Below are 17,116 nucleotides of genomic sequence, written 5' to 3'. Positions count from 1 at the left end.
CTCCGTCGAGACGGTAGTTGGTTCATGCAACTCCTCCACAACGAAACCAAGAGGATGGAGGGATGGTGCAAAGACATGGAGAGAGAGGCGGAGGAGAATGACTTGTCAGAGGAGAGTGAGTGTCCTCTGAAGGGTAAAGACAGACATGTGCTGTATCCTGTTCTGTGCTCCCCAAAGCAGGGGGCTGCTCAGTTAGGGTACTTGCTCTGTTGAAAATATGTCCCATTCACTGATTTAATGGGCAGAATCCTGTTTGTAGATGTAATAGGACTACAACCAACACGCATAGTTGTCACCACATTTGTACTAGTTCAGTTTAACTGTTGATGCAGGGGACGGGCTTGACTGAGATGACACTCTTTATTTGAGGCTGTCAGTGGTGACGTGTGTGTGTGTGTGTGTTTGTGTGTGTGCGTGTGCGTGTGTGTGTGTGTGTGCGTGTGTGTGTGTGTGTGTGCGTGTGTGTGTTTGTGTGTGTGTGTGTGTGTGTGCGTGCGTGCATGTGTGTGTGTATGTGTCGTCACGTGTGTGTGCGTGTGCGTGTGTGTGTCTTTCAGTCCTAGGTAAAATCCGGAGTGCAGTGGGCAGTGCGCAGCTCCTTATGTCTCAAAAATTCCAGCAGTTTTACTGGCTGTGTCAGCAGAACCTGGTAAGTGTCCAAAAACAGACCCTCTTAGTTTGTGTCTTTCTTTCTTTCTTTCTTTCTTTTCTTTTTTTTTGCCATTTTCATTTTCATCATAACACAAAATAATGACAGCCAAAGACAGAATACGTCTCACTGGTTTGAACCTGTGGATGAGTAAACCAAGTCTACAGGGCATTCAAAGAGCTAGCCTAGACCTGATGCTGCACTAACCTGCTCCCCAAAATAGCCTGTCACAATCGATAGTGAGACAGCCCTTCTTCCAGTATTGACCCTACAGTAAGCGGAAAGAGTAAAGAGTGAATAACAATAGGAAACCGAGTGTGTGTTCAGACTGCTCATTAATGCATGGAGACAGGAATATCAATGGGAAGTTGGGGTATGAATAATGAACTGCTCAGATCTCATTATTCACCTCTTATGAAGTTGGAAGTTCTCAGATTTTCATAAGACCTAATTAGAATTACCTACCAAATGTCAACTCTGACTAGGTGTGGATGGTTCTAGAAGAAACACCACATTTCCAAAACCTCTGGGTAAACTTTACATTAAACTCACGTTTTGTGTTTATAAATGGTTTATAATTAGCTAATAAATCACTTACAACATAGTTTATTGTTATATTACATCATGTATTATTATTTAATTATAAACCATTTCCAAACAGTTTGTAACTCATTAGTTTAGATTGTTCGATACTTACTTGGTGCTTGCCAAATAGGGAGCTAGTTAGTTATTAATGCTTTAATTTCAACCATGTCTGATGAGGGTAGTCATGATGGTCATTTTAGGATAGAGGCATATATAGATAGGCCCAATCCCGATTCCCTTCCCTACCCCTACGGCTCGTTTTGGAGTGCCACTCACTTTGGAGCCAAGGCCTCTGAACAGAGCCACGAGGCGTAGTGGTTGAAATATTTCCCTATGAAATGGGTCAACCCTTGAAGACCCTGATACGTCCTCAGTAGTGTCATAGAAAAGCATTGACGCTCGCGATTCATTCACAACTTAAGTTTTACGCTATCAATCGATCAAACAAGTCATCAAATAAAAAAGAACAAAGCTTCATTATCAGACCATGACAGAATAACGGTGCTCTGTAGGCGATCAACCTGTGCTCCTACCCTGCAGGTCTGCACTGATATAGGACAACAGTGCAACAACTTTGCGGCTGAACTTTAGTTACATTTCGGTCGTCATATGCCATCAAAGGGGGGAAATACGACATGGAAATATGTAAAAATGCATGACTATCGTGCACAGATCAGCCTTAACAATACATGTAACGTTAGATAACGCTAGACAGGGAGCGTAGATTTCTTTTTATGCCGTTCCGAAATCCGATGTGACAGCAACGCTGGAGAAACAGCTACATGATATAACCCATCAATAATATTACATTCTGCTAAATGCCAAAAATGCATGCTCGGATTAAAAAAACTGCTCGGATTAGATTGTGTGTTTTGGTTTAATAAGTGCCATAGCTATAGCGTCATATGCCGTCAAAGGGGGAAGACAGTCCTACTGCTCCTGAACAGCAGTGAGTGAGTGTGCACAACTGCCCTTCATTCATCCACATCCACGCACATTCTGTTTCAATGAAAGGCAGAAACTTAGGGGCTTAATGAGGGTTCTCTCTCTCCCCTAGTGTCTGTGTATGAGGCTTCTCTCTCTCCCCTAGTGTATGATACCTTAAAGCCGGTGTGTTGCTCTCTTTCTGAGGGGTTATGGGCTCTTTCTCTCTTTCTCTCTCTTAGTTCCCTCTGAGATAATGGGATGATGGATGAAGTCCCACATTGGTTGTGACATACCTTAGATTGCTCTGAGCTTTCAAACGTGCTTAACTGAAGGAGAAGGAGCCGTCCTCACCCCCTACTGGAGAGATAGAGCACTGCACAAGCTAGCCCATCTCACGGCTTGTGTGTGCGTGTGCGTGTGCATGTGCGTGTGCGTGCGTGTGCCTGCGTGTGCGTGCGTGTGCGTGCGTTTGGGGACAACAAGCATGACTGGACAGCAAATGCAAATTATTTCTGTGCCATAAATGTCAGTAATGTGTGAATATGAAACCTTATTAAACCTGCAGAGAATTTGTGGCTTAACGCATAATCTTAGAATTGTCCAAAAACTAATGTAATTCAACAGAAATGTTGAACTTACTTATTATACACTCAAGCGCTATCATAGTGTAGAACTCCATCCTCCATCCCTCCATCCTGGGTCTCATCGTCTGCAAGAGGCATGGAACAAGTTTACCTTTCCTGTTCCTGACAGTTAAGAGGGACATCTAGTGGTCGCTCAGTGTACAGCAATGGTTGTGCAGAAGCTGGATGGTAAAACCTGGTAACCCTCCCCCTAACTCCCTCCCTCCCCCCTCAGTACCCCAGCGCCATGCTCACACCCACCTCTCAGCCTAACTCCCTCCCTCCCCCCGCAGAACCCCAGCACCATGCTCACACCCACCTCTCAGCCTAACTCCCTCCCTCCCCCCTCAGGACCCCGGCACCATGCTCACACCCACCTCTCAGCCTAACTCCCTCCCTCTCCCCCAGTACCCCAGCACCATGCTCACACCCACCTCTCAGCCTAACTCTCTCCCTCCCCCCCAGAACCCCAGCACCATGCTCACACCCACATCTAACTCCATCCTTCCCCCCAGGACCCCAGCGCCATGCCCAGACCCACCTCTAACTCCATCCTTCCCCCCCCCTCCCAGGACCCCAGCGCCATGCCCAGACCCACCTCTCAGGACCTGGCCGGATTCTGGGACCTCCTTCAGCTCTCCATCGATGACGTCACTGCCAAGTTTGACGAGCTGCAGCAGATCAAGAGCAACGAGTGGAGACCCGTAGAGAGCCCCGAGAAGAAGGTGGGTGTCAGTGCCACAGACTTTCACCCATCTCTACAGGTATGTCCTCCTGCTGTATATCAAAACCTCCACGACTCTCATACCAACCTCATCTGTACTTATACTTCTATGACAGCTAAATGAAGATGGGGGTGAGCCTCTCTGTACAGCTTGTGATAGCCAGCAAACAAAACTGGTGGAATGTGTTGTCACAATATGAATACTTTGTCTTGTGGCTCACAGTACAATGAGGTAATCGCATGGCTTTAATCTCTCTCTCTCTCTCTCTCTGCTTCTCCTCGCTCCAATGTTTAAAGGAGAGGAAGTGGCCACCGCCCCTGCCAAAGAGGCCTCCTAAGGGCCGCGGAGGAGTGATGCGGGAGCGCTCCCTGGACCTCCAGGACCGCCAGCGCCAGGAGGCCCGCCGTCGTCTCATGGCCGCCAAACGGGCAGCCTCCTTCAGACAGAACTCAGCCACAGAGAGGGCGGACAGCATCGAGATCTATATCCCTGAGGCTCAGACCCGCCTTTGAGGTCCAAGGACTCACCCCCTACTCCTCCTCCTCCTCCTCCTCCACCTCCTACAGTACACCCCCAGACCTGGCCCCCCTGTACCCCACCCTGCCTCCTCTCCCCCTCCTCCTCCCCTCCATGCCAACATCTCTCACTCACTCCTCTCTGTTCTCTGTTCTCTCCATCTGTTGCCATTCTCTGGTTTCCCCTCCTATGACACAGAGGGAATAATTCACCACCACGTCTCCTCCACTAGAACGAGCTGCCACCCCCCCCCCCCCCCCCTTCCACTAGAACTAATCCTCCATGAAGAATTGATCTGGGTAAATACAAATTACTTTCTATAATGTAACCGATTTTGTTGTCGAAAATGCAATCACCCACCCCCGTAAGACCTTTTTACTGTCCTTTGTCGTCACCTACGAGCCTCTGGGTGAGTAAGGGTTAATCAGTATTTTTCACCGTCGTTCAAAGGGAATCACAAAGTGCAACTTTTCTGAAGAATCTCACCAGCAACAGTGGTCTTGGGCTAAAGCACCCTGTGCAGTGACTACCACAGTGGTAGCACAGAGGTGGATGACTTACTGTCACAAGATTGAAGTCTGAAAACCTCTGCCTGCCCCCCATTCTTGTGGGTTTGACAGTCAAAGTTGAGGGGGGAATACAGAATGATTGATCAACACCTGCTATTGAAATACCTCAGTCTTGCAGTTGGGCACTCAAGGTTAAAGACGGAGGAGGGGGTCATCACATTTGATATAGTTGCAAAGCAGCATCCTGATTAGGTCCATTGTTATTCTTAGGACATACACATACATACACACCAATTTGTACCAGGCTAGCTGCAGCCACTGACTGATGTTGCTGTGAAATGAGATCTAAAAAAAGACTGACATGCAGTAGTACAATATCTTACGGCAACATTTATGCATTTTCATTAAGACAATGGCATCGCTCTAAGGTTACGACATTATTATAATATCGGTGGTATTAAAGTTCATTTTGTGTCTAATACATACAGTACATGATTCCATTGCAGTACAATTGTAAATCATTAAGAGGAAAACAATGTTTGTAGGATTTCTAATTTCTGGAAAAAAAGTTGACTATATGATACAATGCATTTTTGCACCTTATATAATATTCATGTTTGTATTTCCAAGGGAAATGTAGTTAATGAAGCTCACTTGATATTGTTGCAGTTGAATTGCAAGGAAAGATATGGAACATTTGCTACTGAACATGACTATGACATTATTCTACAGTCCACATCAAACTGCACCTTGAGTGTGATGTTGAACCCTTGCTAATGATGGCATTCAAGCCTCCTCTCTAAAGTATGATTGTGATGCTGATAATGATAAATCATGCATAATACTGTATCAGTCACATACTCAATGACCAACATCAGATTCTAGGTTAAGCTACAGTACGGCTGAGTCATTGTGGAGGGCGTGACAGTAGAACCATCCTTTGTATAATAGGGTGGAGAGAGCCGTCCATTCCCAAGCCTGACAGAAAAGGTAATTTGATATCTAATAGGGACCAGCGGACCACATCTCACAAGTTGAATGACTGGCACACAATGATGAAGTCTTTTCCGTTATGTTTTGAAACTAATGATGTAGTCTATACAGACAGGTGCAAATGCCACTTTATCACTATTCGGTTACTAGTAAATGGTGCTGCTTTTTACTCTAAAACGGTTGTCCTTTACCCGTCCTTTGTGCACTCAAGGACTTTTTAAACAGAGATTTCCTAACATGGTGCCCATTGTAATCTTGAAGGTGATGGGTTTTGACTTGAGAAAAAATACCATCATTGCAAAACATAATATGTCTTTTATTGATGATGAGACAGAGAAAAGGTGGATTTCAACACAGTGAGGTATTTCTCCTTCATCTCTGGACATTAGAGAAGAACGTTGTTTTTCTAGACAAGGTCAGATGTATTCGAGGCTTTTCCTGTGAGAGAGATGATCCAACCCCACAGTGAAGACGGTGCTTTGCCCTCCCCCAGTCAATGTTAGGTTCAATATACTGTGCGTTACCTTTGCTGTGGTTCAATGTACTGTATGTTATCTTCACTCTCCTGTATGTTACACACACTGGGCTACATTAGACATCAGTTCAACTGACAATTGCATTGTATATCATTGCCTATCCATTAATCCATATGAAAACCCATGTGAATCAAGTTTAATTCTTTTAGTTTAGCTGTACCAATATTATCTGTGGTGTCAGGATATGTTTGCGGGATGGTGGTTAGACAGGTTGGGACAACCAGTCTGGGATATTGAAAATGAAGTATGATGCAGTTTTGCTGTTGTTTAGGTAATGAGATTGAGAGTATTGAGTAATGACAGTAGGTATTTGGTGATAAGGGGACTCTGTAGTATGCATTCAGATTGCATGCATTTGATAGGTATTAGCCTGTAACTATGATTGAGGGCTTTGAAATGTTGAGATTTGGGGGAATGTAGATTATGCATCTTAAAAGGGCAGCATACTGTACACTTCATTTGTCAGGTATCTTACTAAAAACGGTTGTAAATCCTCGTTCATCTATTGCGACACCTTTTGATAAATCACTTGGCTACTTCCTGCATAGGTGACCCCATCCATGTTGTCCCTTGACATTGGTGTCTGCTCTGAAACCCTGACTTTACCAGACAGCCTTAAACACCTCTGAAGCAAAAACACACATGAATGTAGAGGCCCTAATGCAAAAAAAAACTAAAACATTACAGGTGGTGTACAGGTGATGTCTAAGAACAAAACAGTAGTATCTTCCTTGGTGATCCTGATCTGATTTTGGACATCAGGTCCATGTCTGGTATTGGTGAGAAGAAGCCTCGCTTGAAAACAACAAAGTGTGAGAGATAGAGCTGGCACAATGAAGACAACGGTAGAGATGTGTCATGTGGTCTCAGAGGAGTCACAACCTTGCAGTTCATTTGGAGTTTATTGTGCACCCAATAATGCGTCACTGTGGTGACGTCATGTGTCACCTGTGGGCTCTATGCCTGTGCACATCGATTAGAAAGGCACATTCGTAATCACAGGGTCACCAACTGCTGCTAGTCATGTACTACTTAGTACAGTTACCAACCTGCACACCGATATGTAACAACAAAGTAACTAATAGAGTTTATATTACAAACAAAATTATATATATATACATTTGCAGTATAAGGACATGGCAGAGTATTTCCCCCGAAAGTTCATGCAGCTAATAGTGCACTGACCATATCTTCAGTAGTTTGCTAGTTGTGTTGTTTCCTGAGAGATTAACGTGTATCAAACCCACCAACATTCTATACTATCACAAAGATTTTTTCCACACGTATATATGCTTTTCCATCATTTCAGGAGGGGCTTAGGAGTTTGGCAACTATGTTAGTGACGGAAAAATCCTTAGGTGCCTTAAAATCAGACTCTTAGGACCCCCTGAATGAATGTCTTAGGTTGAGGTCTTTTGTTTTGAGGGAATGCATTTGCTGAGTGCTTAGTCATCACAGGCTATCTTGCTTGGAGTTGTAATACCATTACAAAGGGCTGGGGAGGGAGGAACGCTTGGCTTTTATCATTTGAATGCAACAGTATTATTAGTAGTTTGCGCCTTTGTTTGATCATTTCGAATGGAATACCACATACTGCAGCACAATTAGTGGATCAGATCATATAATATGTTGTGAACATTTGATTAAGTAAGTGTAATGATATTTCTGGTTTTAGATCTGACATATTTGGCATCCATTGTCATGTTTAGGGCCCCTGCTTTCAGTTTGGGTTTGATAGTTGTGACGGTATCAGTGGCACAGGGGGGGTAGTATTATATAGAGTATATATTAGTGTGTGTGTGTGTGTGTGTGTGTGTGTGTGTGTGTGTGTGTGTGTGTGCGTGTGCGTGCGTGTGCGTGTGCGTGTGCGTGTGTATATATAGCCTGTAGGGGGTTGATTGAGAGGAAGAGCATCCCAGAATATTCTCATTGGGCATGTGTTGGCAATGTTTGAGAAGGGTTACTACAGTACCTCTCCTTTGCCAGCCTGCTATGATATTGTAACCTCATCACAGTTCTCAATGCTGTGTGGCTTCTCATCACCAGAAACTAGAGACTGATAAAACTTGACCTGCTAAAAAGTGCAATAGTGTTTCATACAACAGGCAGGCACACATACAGCTATTTACCTCATGGTTCAGTGTTAAGGGGTATAGGGGTATCTGATTACAATGCCCCATCAGAGCACTCTGTCATGCCTGTGTCCTATGCAGCAGTCCCTCTGTGGGGCTGCACGCCACCATGTTTTCAGGCATGCTTACGACAGCGTGCAGTTCCCAGTGGAGATGACATTTTTACTGATCTGAGTGAAAGCCTTTGGTGGGTGGTCATTGTGGTCATTGTTGCCAAGAGGGCAAATCGTTTGAATTGTTGGTCACATGGCACATGGTGCTGGGGTACATACATTCTGGTCTATCTTTGAAACTTTGGCTGTTTGCGAACTCTTGTCCTATTAGGCGCATAGCCTACATACTGTAGTCCTCATCTGACATCCATTACACCAGGGCAGGACTGGATGACTTGGGCCCATATAAATGCAGTATGATGAATTGATTTCCTTATTATTTATTGATTAGAAATAGCATCATATTAAGACAATGTTAAGACTTTGTTTCTAAATACACACATTAGAATAACAAATTGCACCATATCATGAACTTTTGGTTGTAATGTTGCTCTGTAGCCCTTTAAAAGTGAAAACTCTTTTCATAGGGGCTCAGTTTCTTTGCTGAAGTTCAGTATATACTGACACATGCTTATGTTCTACGAATTATTCTTTTTTTCATATTTCGCTACATTATCTTGAAGAAACCTCAGAGAAGTCTGCTGTAGTGACTAACCTATTTTCTTATTTGCAGACATTGGACATTTATTCTGACAATCAGTACGCATGCGCGCACACACACACATACACACATACACACACACACACACACACACACAAATACACACATACACACACACACACACACGCGCGCGCGCACACACACACAAATGCACACACACACCGCACACACATACTGTACCACACTTCCACTGCAGTACCATAATATGTCCTCAAGATAGCAGCACCCTGAATTCTTTATTGTTCTCCTCAACTAATCTTGAGGTGCTTTGACGCCACAACGTTTCATAAGGTCCTGTAGACTTTGCTTGAGATTATTTCAATCTTATCTTCCTTTTCTTTTGTTTCAGTGCCATGGCACTGCAAGAATGTCTCTCTCTCTCTCTCTCTCTCTCTCTCTCTCTCTCTCTCTCTCGCTCTCTCTCTCTCTCTTCTCATAAAACATTTGATTTCATTTTAGAGGACATTGCCACTGTCGGACACTGGACTACAATTCCATAGAATATCTCCTAAATTCCTTGAGGACATGCTATTGTCTAATACTTTATATGAAACAGTTATGAGTGCATCCAGGCTGCTATATATTGAAAACCACACGGGTTTGAGAGTGCCCACTGCCCTTTTAGCAATAAGCTTCATTTCAACAATAAACCCACAATACACTGTAGACTTGACATCAAACTGATTGGAACTATCTGACCACATTTGCAGTATGGCCTTTTCCATTGACCTGCTGCCTGATTTGTTTACCTTAGATATTGAGTAAATATAAAACACCTAAAGAAACAAAGTCAGTGCCAATATTGTGGGAGGGTGGATTCACTCCCTAGAGTGTCTCCCAATCTCTTGCAATTATTTAGGCTTGGGCCACTAGTACATGAAACTCAACTGTAGAATTCAGGGTAATAACCTACAGTAATTCACATTTCTGTCATTGCGTTGTTTGCCTTTAAAAGCCAATGCAACCCTCCCAGGAAAGGTAGGAGACCCAGTACCTGTGCTCTGTGCTCTGTTCTCTTTGGCTAAATGTTTTGCGATGGGAGAGAGCTGTCACTATACAGTATGTTTACCTTTGGTGGAGAAATGTCTAATGTGTTGTGGGTAGAAATAAGAAATGGCCTCGATTTTGGAATGTGACATTGAAAGAAAAAAATAGATAGTCTAAAGGTAGACGTTTAGCTTAAACTATTTTGAATTGTTAGATATCATATCAATAATGAGGATGAATATAATGCCAAATATTCATTATTTGTACAGAAATATACATATATAAATATATAAATATATGCCTAATTTAAATGGAACTATTTTCCGCTCTTGACCATGTTTTTGTTGTTTCAACTTTTCTTTGTCTAGGTTATTTTACAAGGTCTTAAGATAGCATGCAGGATAGTGAAAATGAATGTATAATTTGATGTTTCATTGATGTTAGGTATTGCAGCATTTTAAGAATTGTTTTGTATTTGTATGATTCATTTACATAATAAGTTATTATCAACAACTTCATTTATATATTTGGTTTTATGAAAATGAATTGTATCTTTCTTTTCTAAATCAGTTTTTTGGAAAGATTTTGATCTATTTATATTATTTAATTATTTTCCTGCTCTATCAATGTGCTTCAGTATTTTTGCCATAACTTATCAATCTGCCTCTTTGAATTCAGTATTGCTAATGACCATCTGTTGTAAATAGTTCTGCAAATTAAACCTTTTTGAAGAAAACAGCAAAGTGTGTATCTTCCTCTTTCATGAACAATCTGAAGAATCTACATGTCATGAGTTTAGAATTATAAGGTTCTATCTCCGTTTAGGGTAGTTCAGAGATATTGAGCGTCAAAGTTTTTACATTCCATTATGTTTTGTGAGATGGAACCTTTGTATTTTATGAATTACTAACTCAAAAATTTCAACATTTGAAAAGTAGGCATTAATAAAGTATTAATAAAGTAAGGCATTAATAAACACCTAATGGATCAGAATATGTAAAAAAAACTCAATTTTGACAAAAACGGAGATAGAACCTTATAATTCTAAGCTCACTACGTGTCTTGCCAATGTTAAAGTAACAAGGATTGACCAGAGGAGGGAGCTCTTAGAGAGAGAAAAACATCAGTAACTGTCTCAAAACGGTTCAGCATTTTATTTCACCTTATTTCATCACACAAATTGTACCTCTAGTTGTTCAAAACAGCATGCATCTAAATAAGTCACACAAACAAACATCTTGCTTTGTTGAAATGTTGCATGACCTCAATCATAGAGTTCATCTTTCAATCATGCAGTATGTTATCTTCCTGTGTCTGATGTAGCATGCTACAGATGTGTACCGGTAATGTATATAACATTCCCCTTGGCAACTTCAATAGATCACTGCAAAGCTTTTGCCAGGAAACATTTGCGCTAACCTAATCCTCACTCTGGTCACGTAAGGGAATGGTAGCACTCTTCTCAGATGAGTTAGGGACACAGATGTTGATCGTTAACTCTCACCTGTAAATTGTTGGATGAATAAATTATCCTGTGTGAGGTGTTTGTTGTGTTATAGCCCTTTAGAAATAATAGGTTGATACTGTACGCCACCTATATGTTTCTGTCAACATGATTATCCTGGTTACAGAAGAAAAGGTTCTCAAAATAACCAGTCTGAAAGGCTATGGAATGGCCCCGGTGATCTCCTTGGTAACGGGTAAAGGGCATCCTCCTCTCTTCCTGTGTCTGAAAGGCCATTGTGAAACTGAGTAATGGGAGTACACTGAAATGAAAGCTATCAACAACGCAACGTGTTTCAAACATACAGATCACTTCACTTATCTCTTAAACATACTGTGTATTACTGTATAGTTGTTGTGTATAGTCATACAGTAATTTCATGCTTTCAAATAGTTTTGGGGGGGTCTACAACTAATTGTTGCAATACAGCAATGCAGATTCCAATCAAAATGGGTACAGTAATCAGTATCATGAGAGACTACTTTAGGCCAGCTGGATCCAATTAACATCTGCTACCAGCTGCTAGCCTCTTACAGTCTGACATGAAAAGTGAGAGAATCAGAGATTTTGCTGCCGTATTAGCGGACCTCCTTATCCGTCAGAGAATATACTGACCACAGCTGTTTTTAAAGATAAAAGCTTCAGAAGATTCTGAAGTCTTCAAAGCAGTGGGTTAGGTTCTTATGCCAGCTCACTCTCTGTCGGGGTGAAACAAGGTCTGGTTGAGCCCCTTACAGACGTTAGTACCTGGTACACAACCCAGTGACACACTATAGACATGTTAAAACCTAAAGCCTTTTGAAGCAATGAAGTCCATGTTGGTGGTAGTTTCACGTAGGGTGCTTCCAAGGCCCAGCTACTGTATCGGGAGCACAACCACCAAAAAAGGCCTTCTTTGATATATATTAATATTTGGCATATTGCACAACCAGTCTACAGCATTTGCCTTCTTTACCAGAGATATCGATCACTGGTTCTCCTATCAGCACTAACCCTTCTGAGAGGCATTGGTTATATAGGTGGCAGGCAGTGTGTGTAGAGTGTCAGTGTGATGCCTGTGGTCTACTTAGCATGCAAGGCACATGGCCTCGCCATGGCAGAGAGGTGACCAGCCTCTGGGGCTGAAATGGATCATGAGAATGGGACCGCTCTGAGTGACAGAAAACGGCTCAGCTCTGTGAACGCTTGCCAATGCCGCCACTGTCTCCAGAGGAATTACATCATCATGGACTTGGCCTCAATGCAGCGGAGGTCTATTTGAAAAGGCAGTAGGCTGGTTATATCTGCGGTGGTAGGTGTCCTGAGTGGATTTGAACACTGGTGGTCATGCTTTTTGGTGCTTCTGCCTCAGAAGGTCTGGCACTGAGTATTAATGCAGATGAAGTACCACTCTTGCTCTTACAAGCCAGCTGTCTAAATTGGAATAATCCAAATTATTGATATCATATATATATATACTGTATATATATCATTATCCATGGTCCACATTTCTCCTGAAACTGGTCATAGACAGGGATGGTTTAGCAAGATTTACCAATGTGTGACAGTGACATCAGAGGTTGTTACCCGACCAGGAAATGTGGCCACAGCAACAATTTAGTCAACGTAGGAAGTGAAACTCCTTTATTAGTGGTTTGAAGTATTCAGTTACTTCACCCACAAAACAAATTATGTGGTAATTCTTGGCAGAATGCTCTTGTTTGTTCTAAACCTAAATTGTTCAGATCATAAACGTTGCATTAGCCATTTCATTGTTGTTGTCTGTAAATGCAACTTTTGTCGACTAGCATTTCAAAACTCAAGACAAATACTCCTAGATAGACAAAAAAAAAACTTTAGACCACTGTGAGGATGAGAAAACTGGTGGATTGTATATTCAGGATGTTAACTGATACGGTTCCTTTTTTTTAACCTCTTGGGGATAACCTGATAGGACATTTATTGTGTCTCCGGCTGGGTTTCTGTGTGGGTACTGTCTCACTCAACCTTTTATGGTTGCTTGGTCTGTTTTTTCGATATTCTGAGCAGTTCTGATATGGAGACTGAGGTCATGTTCTCACATGAAAATCCGAATCATGAGCCAGAGCAAGTGGATGAGATTGCAACATTGTTGCATAAATAATTTCTCTGATTTGCCTTCTCACAGCCCTTTATGTAAACGAAGCAACAGACGTGGTAGTTGATTGGTCAGAAAATTTGAAAATTGCCCGCATTGCATTATCCAGATCAACATGCATGCTTGTTGTTTTCCTATGGACAGCCTCGATGCGTCGTTTCTAATCGGAGCGAAACCACCCTTTTCAAGCGGAGCATGCGTTGGTTGTTTGCTCCGGGAGCGACTTCGAATGCGCGTTCTCACAGCTCCAAACGATGCAGAGCAAAGCAAATTTTTTCCTTAACTCCAATTCCAAGTGGAGCAAATGTTCTAGTGAGAACACACCCTGAAATATGCTCTGTAGTAGAGTGGAGCAGCTGTGCTCTTCTCCAGCCAGAGGAGGGTGTGCTGGGACCATAACAACCTGTGCAACCAAGGCCCGTAGATGGAAATTACCCCCAAAATATGCCCCTATGATATAGAATACCCCTATAATATTTCAATTTAGCCACTTTTACTTTTCATCAGTAGACTTATCTATTGTCAGTCCGATCAAGGTTGTTTGTAACACCTACAAGACAGACTAAATATCTCACTTAGATGCAGTAGGAAAAGAAAAGGAGAGAAAAAGAACAGGAAAGTGGGAGGACAGAGTGAACCAGACTAGACAGAGCAGGAAATGGGATCGGTTCTGTTCCTGACTAGCTCTAGCAGCAGCAGTTCATTGTGTGCTTTCTATTTCTGAAGGAGCAGGAAGAGTCTATGCGGAGGGAAATGGACAACCTCACGCTTAGTTTGTGCAGAATTATCGCAACAATAATTGATTCTCTTTGGTCTCATCATTATTTTTTCTAATTTCCCTTCTTTCCTGACATCTGTGTCAGCAGTAAGGTGGTGATACCTACCTTACCTGACATTTTCAAACTAACCACTGTTTTTCAAACCTGCTGTGTTGCCGTTCACCCTCTTGACTTGTACTTTCGAAATAGCTGTGCCCAAGGGGCCATTCAAAATATGTTATTTATTTATTCTGTCCTCTGTGCAGTTCTTCCCTCAGGCTTGATAACAAAGTCAGTCCGAACCCACCTCCATTTTCTATGTTTTCTAGGTTTATACCGGGAATGTGCTGGCCTTGAGTACCAAGCCAGCTAAAGTAACCTTTGGAGGAGGAAATCTCTCAATGCTGATGGAATGTGAAACTCCTGGTGTCTTTTCCATCTCTCTGAAGAAAGATTCTTCCTGCATGCCGTATTGTTGTTACAGAGCTGCATATCTTTCTATTTTACACCAAAGGAAAATTAACTCTTGTGCAACATTTTCACTTCAGTACATAAAGCCACTGCACTGCTATTTGACCTGTCAACACACAGTGTGTACTGGAGGTGACAGAGTGACAGTGGAATCTGAATGACTCAATTGGATCTCTATGATATCAATCCTTGCTATGTACTCTCCTCTGAGCACAACAAGGGCCATAGTGTCTTTGAGACAGCATTTACTAAAGAGAGTCAATATTTGGGACACTGTGGTATTTGGGACACGGTGGTATGCAGAGTAAATGACTCTAAGTCATGTTGGTATGCCAGCTAAGCTGATACAGAAATACCATAGCCATAGTAAATCTAAATGTTTTAAAAATGCATGATTTAATGATATGTTCTGTCATGCTCTTTGCCAGTGACAATAAGATGAGAGACAAGTCAGAGCAGACACAAATCAGAGCAGACACAAGTCAGAGCAGACACAAGTCAGAGCAGACACAAGTCAGAACAGACACAAGTCAGAGCAGACACAAGTCAGAGCAGACACAAGTCAGAGCAGACACAAGTCAGAACAGACACAAGTCAGAGCAGACACAAGTCAGAACAGACACAAGTCAGAGCAGACACAAGTCAGAGCAGACACAAGTCAGAGCAGACACAAGTCAGAACAGACACAAGTCAGAGCAGACACAAGTCAGAGCAGACACAAGTCAGAACAGACACAAGTCAGAGCAGACACAAGTCAGAGCAGACACAAGTCAGAGCAGACACAAGTCAGAACAGACACAAGTCAGAACAGACACAAGTCAGAGCAGACACAAGTCAGAGCAGACACAAGTCAGAACAGACACAAGTCAGAACAGACACAAGTCAGAGCAGACACAAGTCAGAACAGACACAAGTCAGAGCAGACACAAGTCAGAGCAGACACAAGTCAGAGCAGACACAAGTCAGAACAGACACAAGTCAGAACAGACACAAGTCAGAGCAGACACAAGTCAGAGCAGACACAAGTCAGAACAGACACAAGTCAGAACAGACACAAGTCAGAGCAGACACAAGTCAGAGCAGACACAAGTCAGAGCAGACACAAGTCAGAGCAGACACAAGTCAGAGCAGACACAAGTCAGAACAGACACAAGTCAGAGCAGACACAAGTCAGAGCAGACACAAGTCAGAGCAGACACAAGTCAGAGCAGACACAAGTCAGAGCAGACACAAGTCAGAGCAGACACAAGTCAGAGCAGACACAAGTCAGAACAGACACAAGTCAGAGCAGACACAAGTCAGAACAGACACAAGTCAGAACAGACACAAGTCAGAGCAGACACAAGTCAGAGCAGACACAAGTCAGAGCAGACACAAGTCAGAGCAGACACAAGTCAGAACAGACACTCTAATGCAGATGCTGTTATGGACCCCTTACTCAGTGGGAGCCACCACACTTGCCTGTGTCAATCCTCACAAAGAGAGCTGTGTAGTGAGCTCTGCTGGACTGCAGTCTCCCACCTCCCCCTCTGGCCCTCCACTGAGGACTTACACTGAGCCCTTCTGTGGTCGTTCACTCAAAGGAGCCCTGTCTGCCTCACGTTCCTCCACCACATGCACACATGCATGCATGCATACACACACACACACACACACACACACACACACACACACACACACACACACACACACAAATACAGATTTTGGCTGTACGACATGTGTAAACATTTTGTTGTCTGTGAGGAAAGTAGGGAGAAAGTATGACTTACGGAATGGTCATGAGACCGAATCTAATTCAATCTAATTTTAATCTAATTCATCAACACAACATTCTCTGTTTGTTTATCATAAAGAGACATAAAAGCCAAAATGTCCTGAACCACAACTCTTCAACTTTAACCTGATAAAGAAACAAATGGCCAGCCACAGATGAAACTCAGTAAAGGTATTCTTCATAAAAAACAGGATTGAAATGAAACGTGCAGGTGAGTATAAACATATTTTGGTGTGTCAAGACAAACCCAAAGGCATTCCGCAGGACATCAATGCTTTCCTTTGCGTAAGATTTGACGAAGACAACTTTCTGTCCTTTGGAGTTATTAGACTGTATCCTGTTTTATGTTAAGCTCTTTTTATGCTGAAGATTTTCATTCTTTTATTTGGTGCCAAGAAAACATGGGAATGTTTAATTTCTCCAGACTTCAAAGAACAGAAATAATTCTATGTTAAATATTCTTGCTTCTCTTCAGTCTAGTAAGACCTCTCAGAGAGTATCTGCTTGACCTGAATGTACAGGAAGACTTTGGTTTTTAATGATTTATGAACCCCAGTAAAGTGTCTCAACACCCATTATTAACCTAGTCCTATATCC

The 17,116-nt window shown here is 42.5% G+C and overlaps 2 protein-coding genes across 2 annotated transcripts in view; one reads left to right on the top strand and one right to left on the bottom strand.

The window, feature by feature from the left end:
* LOC308153407 (disks large-associated protein 2-like) overlaps positions 1 to 4,021 on the top strand; it is a gene marked incomplete at its 3' end in the record, with an annotated part of 47,298 nt that extends 43,277 nt beyond the window's left edge. Inside the window, exons 7-10 of the mRNA XM_080526542.1 lie at positions 1 to 115; positions 558 to 649; positions 3,357 to 3,509; positions 3,806 to 4,021. The exon at positions 1 to 115 is cut by the window's left edge and continues 292 nt beyond it. Coding sequence (XP_080382668.1) covers positions 1 to 115; positions 558 to 649; positions 3,357 to 3,509; positions 3,806 to 4,021 — 576 coding nt within the window. The remainder of the gene's footprint in view (positions 116 to 557; positions 650 to 3,356; positions 3,510 to 3,805) is intronic.
* Positions 1 to 17,116, bottom strand: part of bpnt1 (bisphosphate nucleotidase 1) — a 417,747-nt gene that overhangs the window by 176,277 nt on the left and 224,354 nt on the right. The gene's annotated exons all lie outside the window — the stretch shown is intronic.

This window comes from Nansenia antarctica, assembly GCF_963989245.1.
Source record: "Nansenia antarctica genome assembly, chromosome: 3".
NCBI lineage: Eukaryota > Metazoa > Chordata > Actinopteri > Argentiniformes > Microstomatidae > Nansenia > Nansenia antarctica.
Note: the sequence above shows the minus strand (reverse complement) of the source record. Positions and strands in the feature narration are given on the sequence as shown.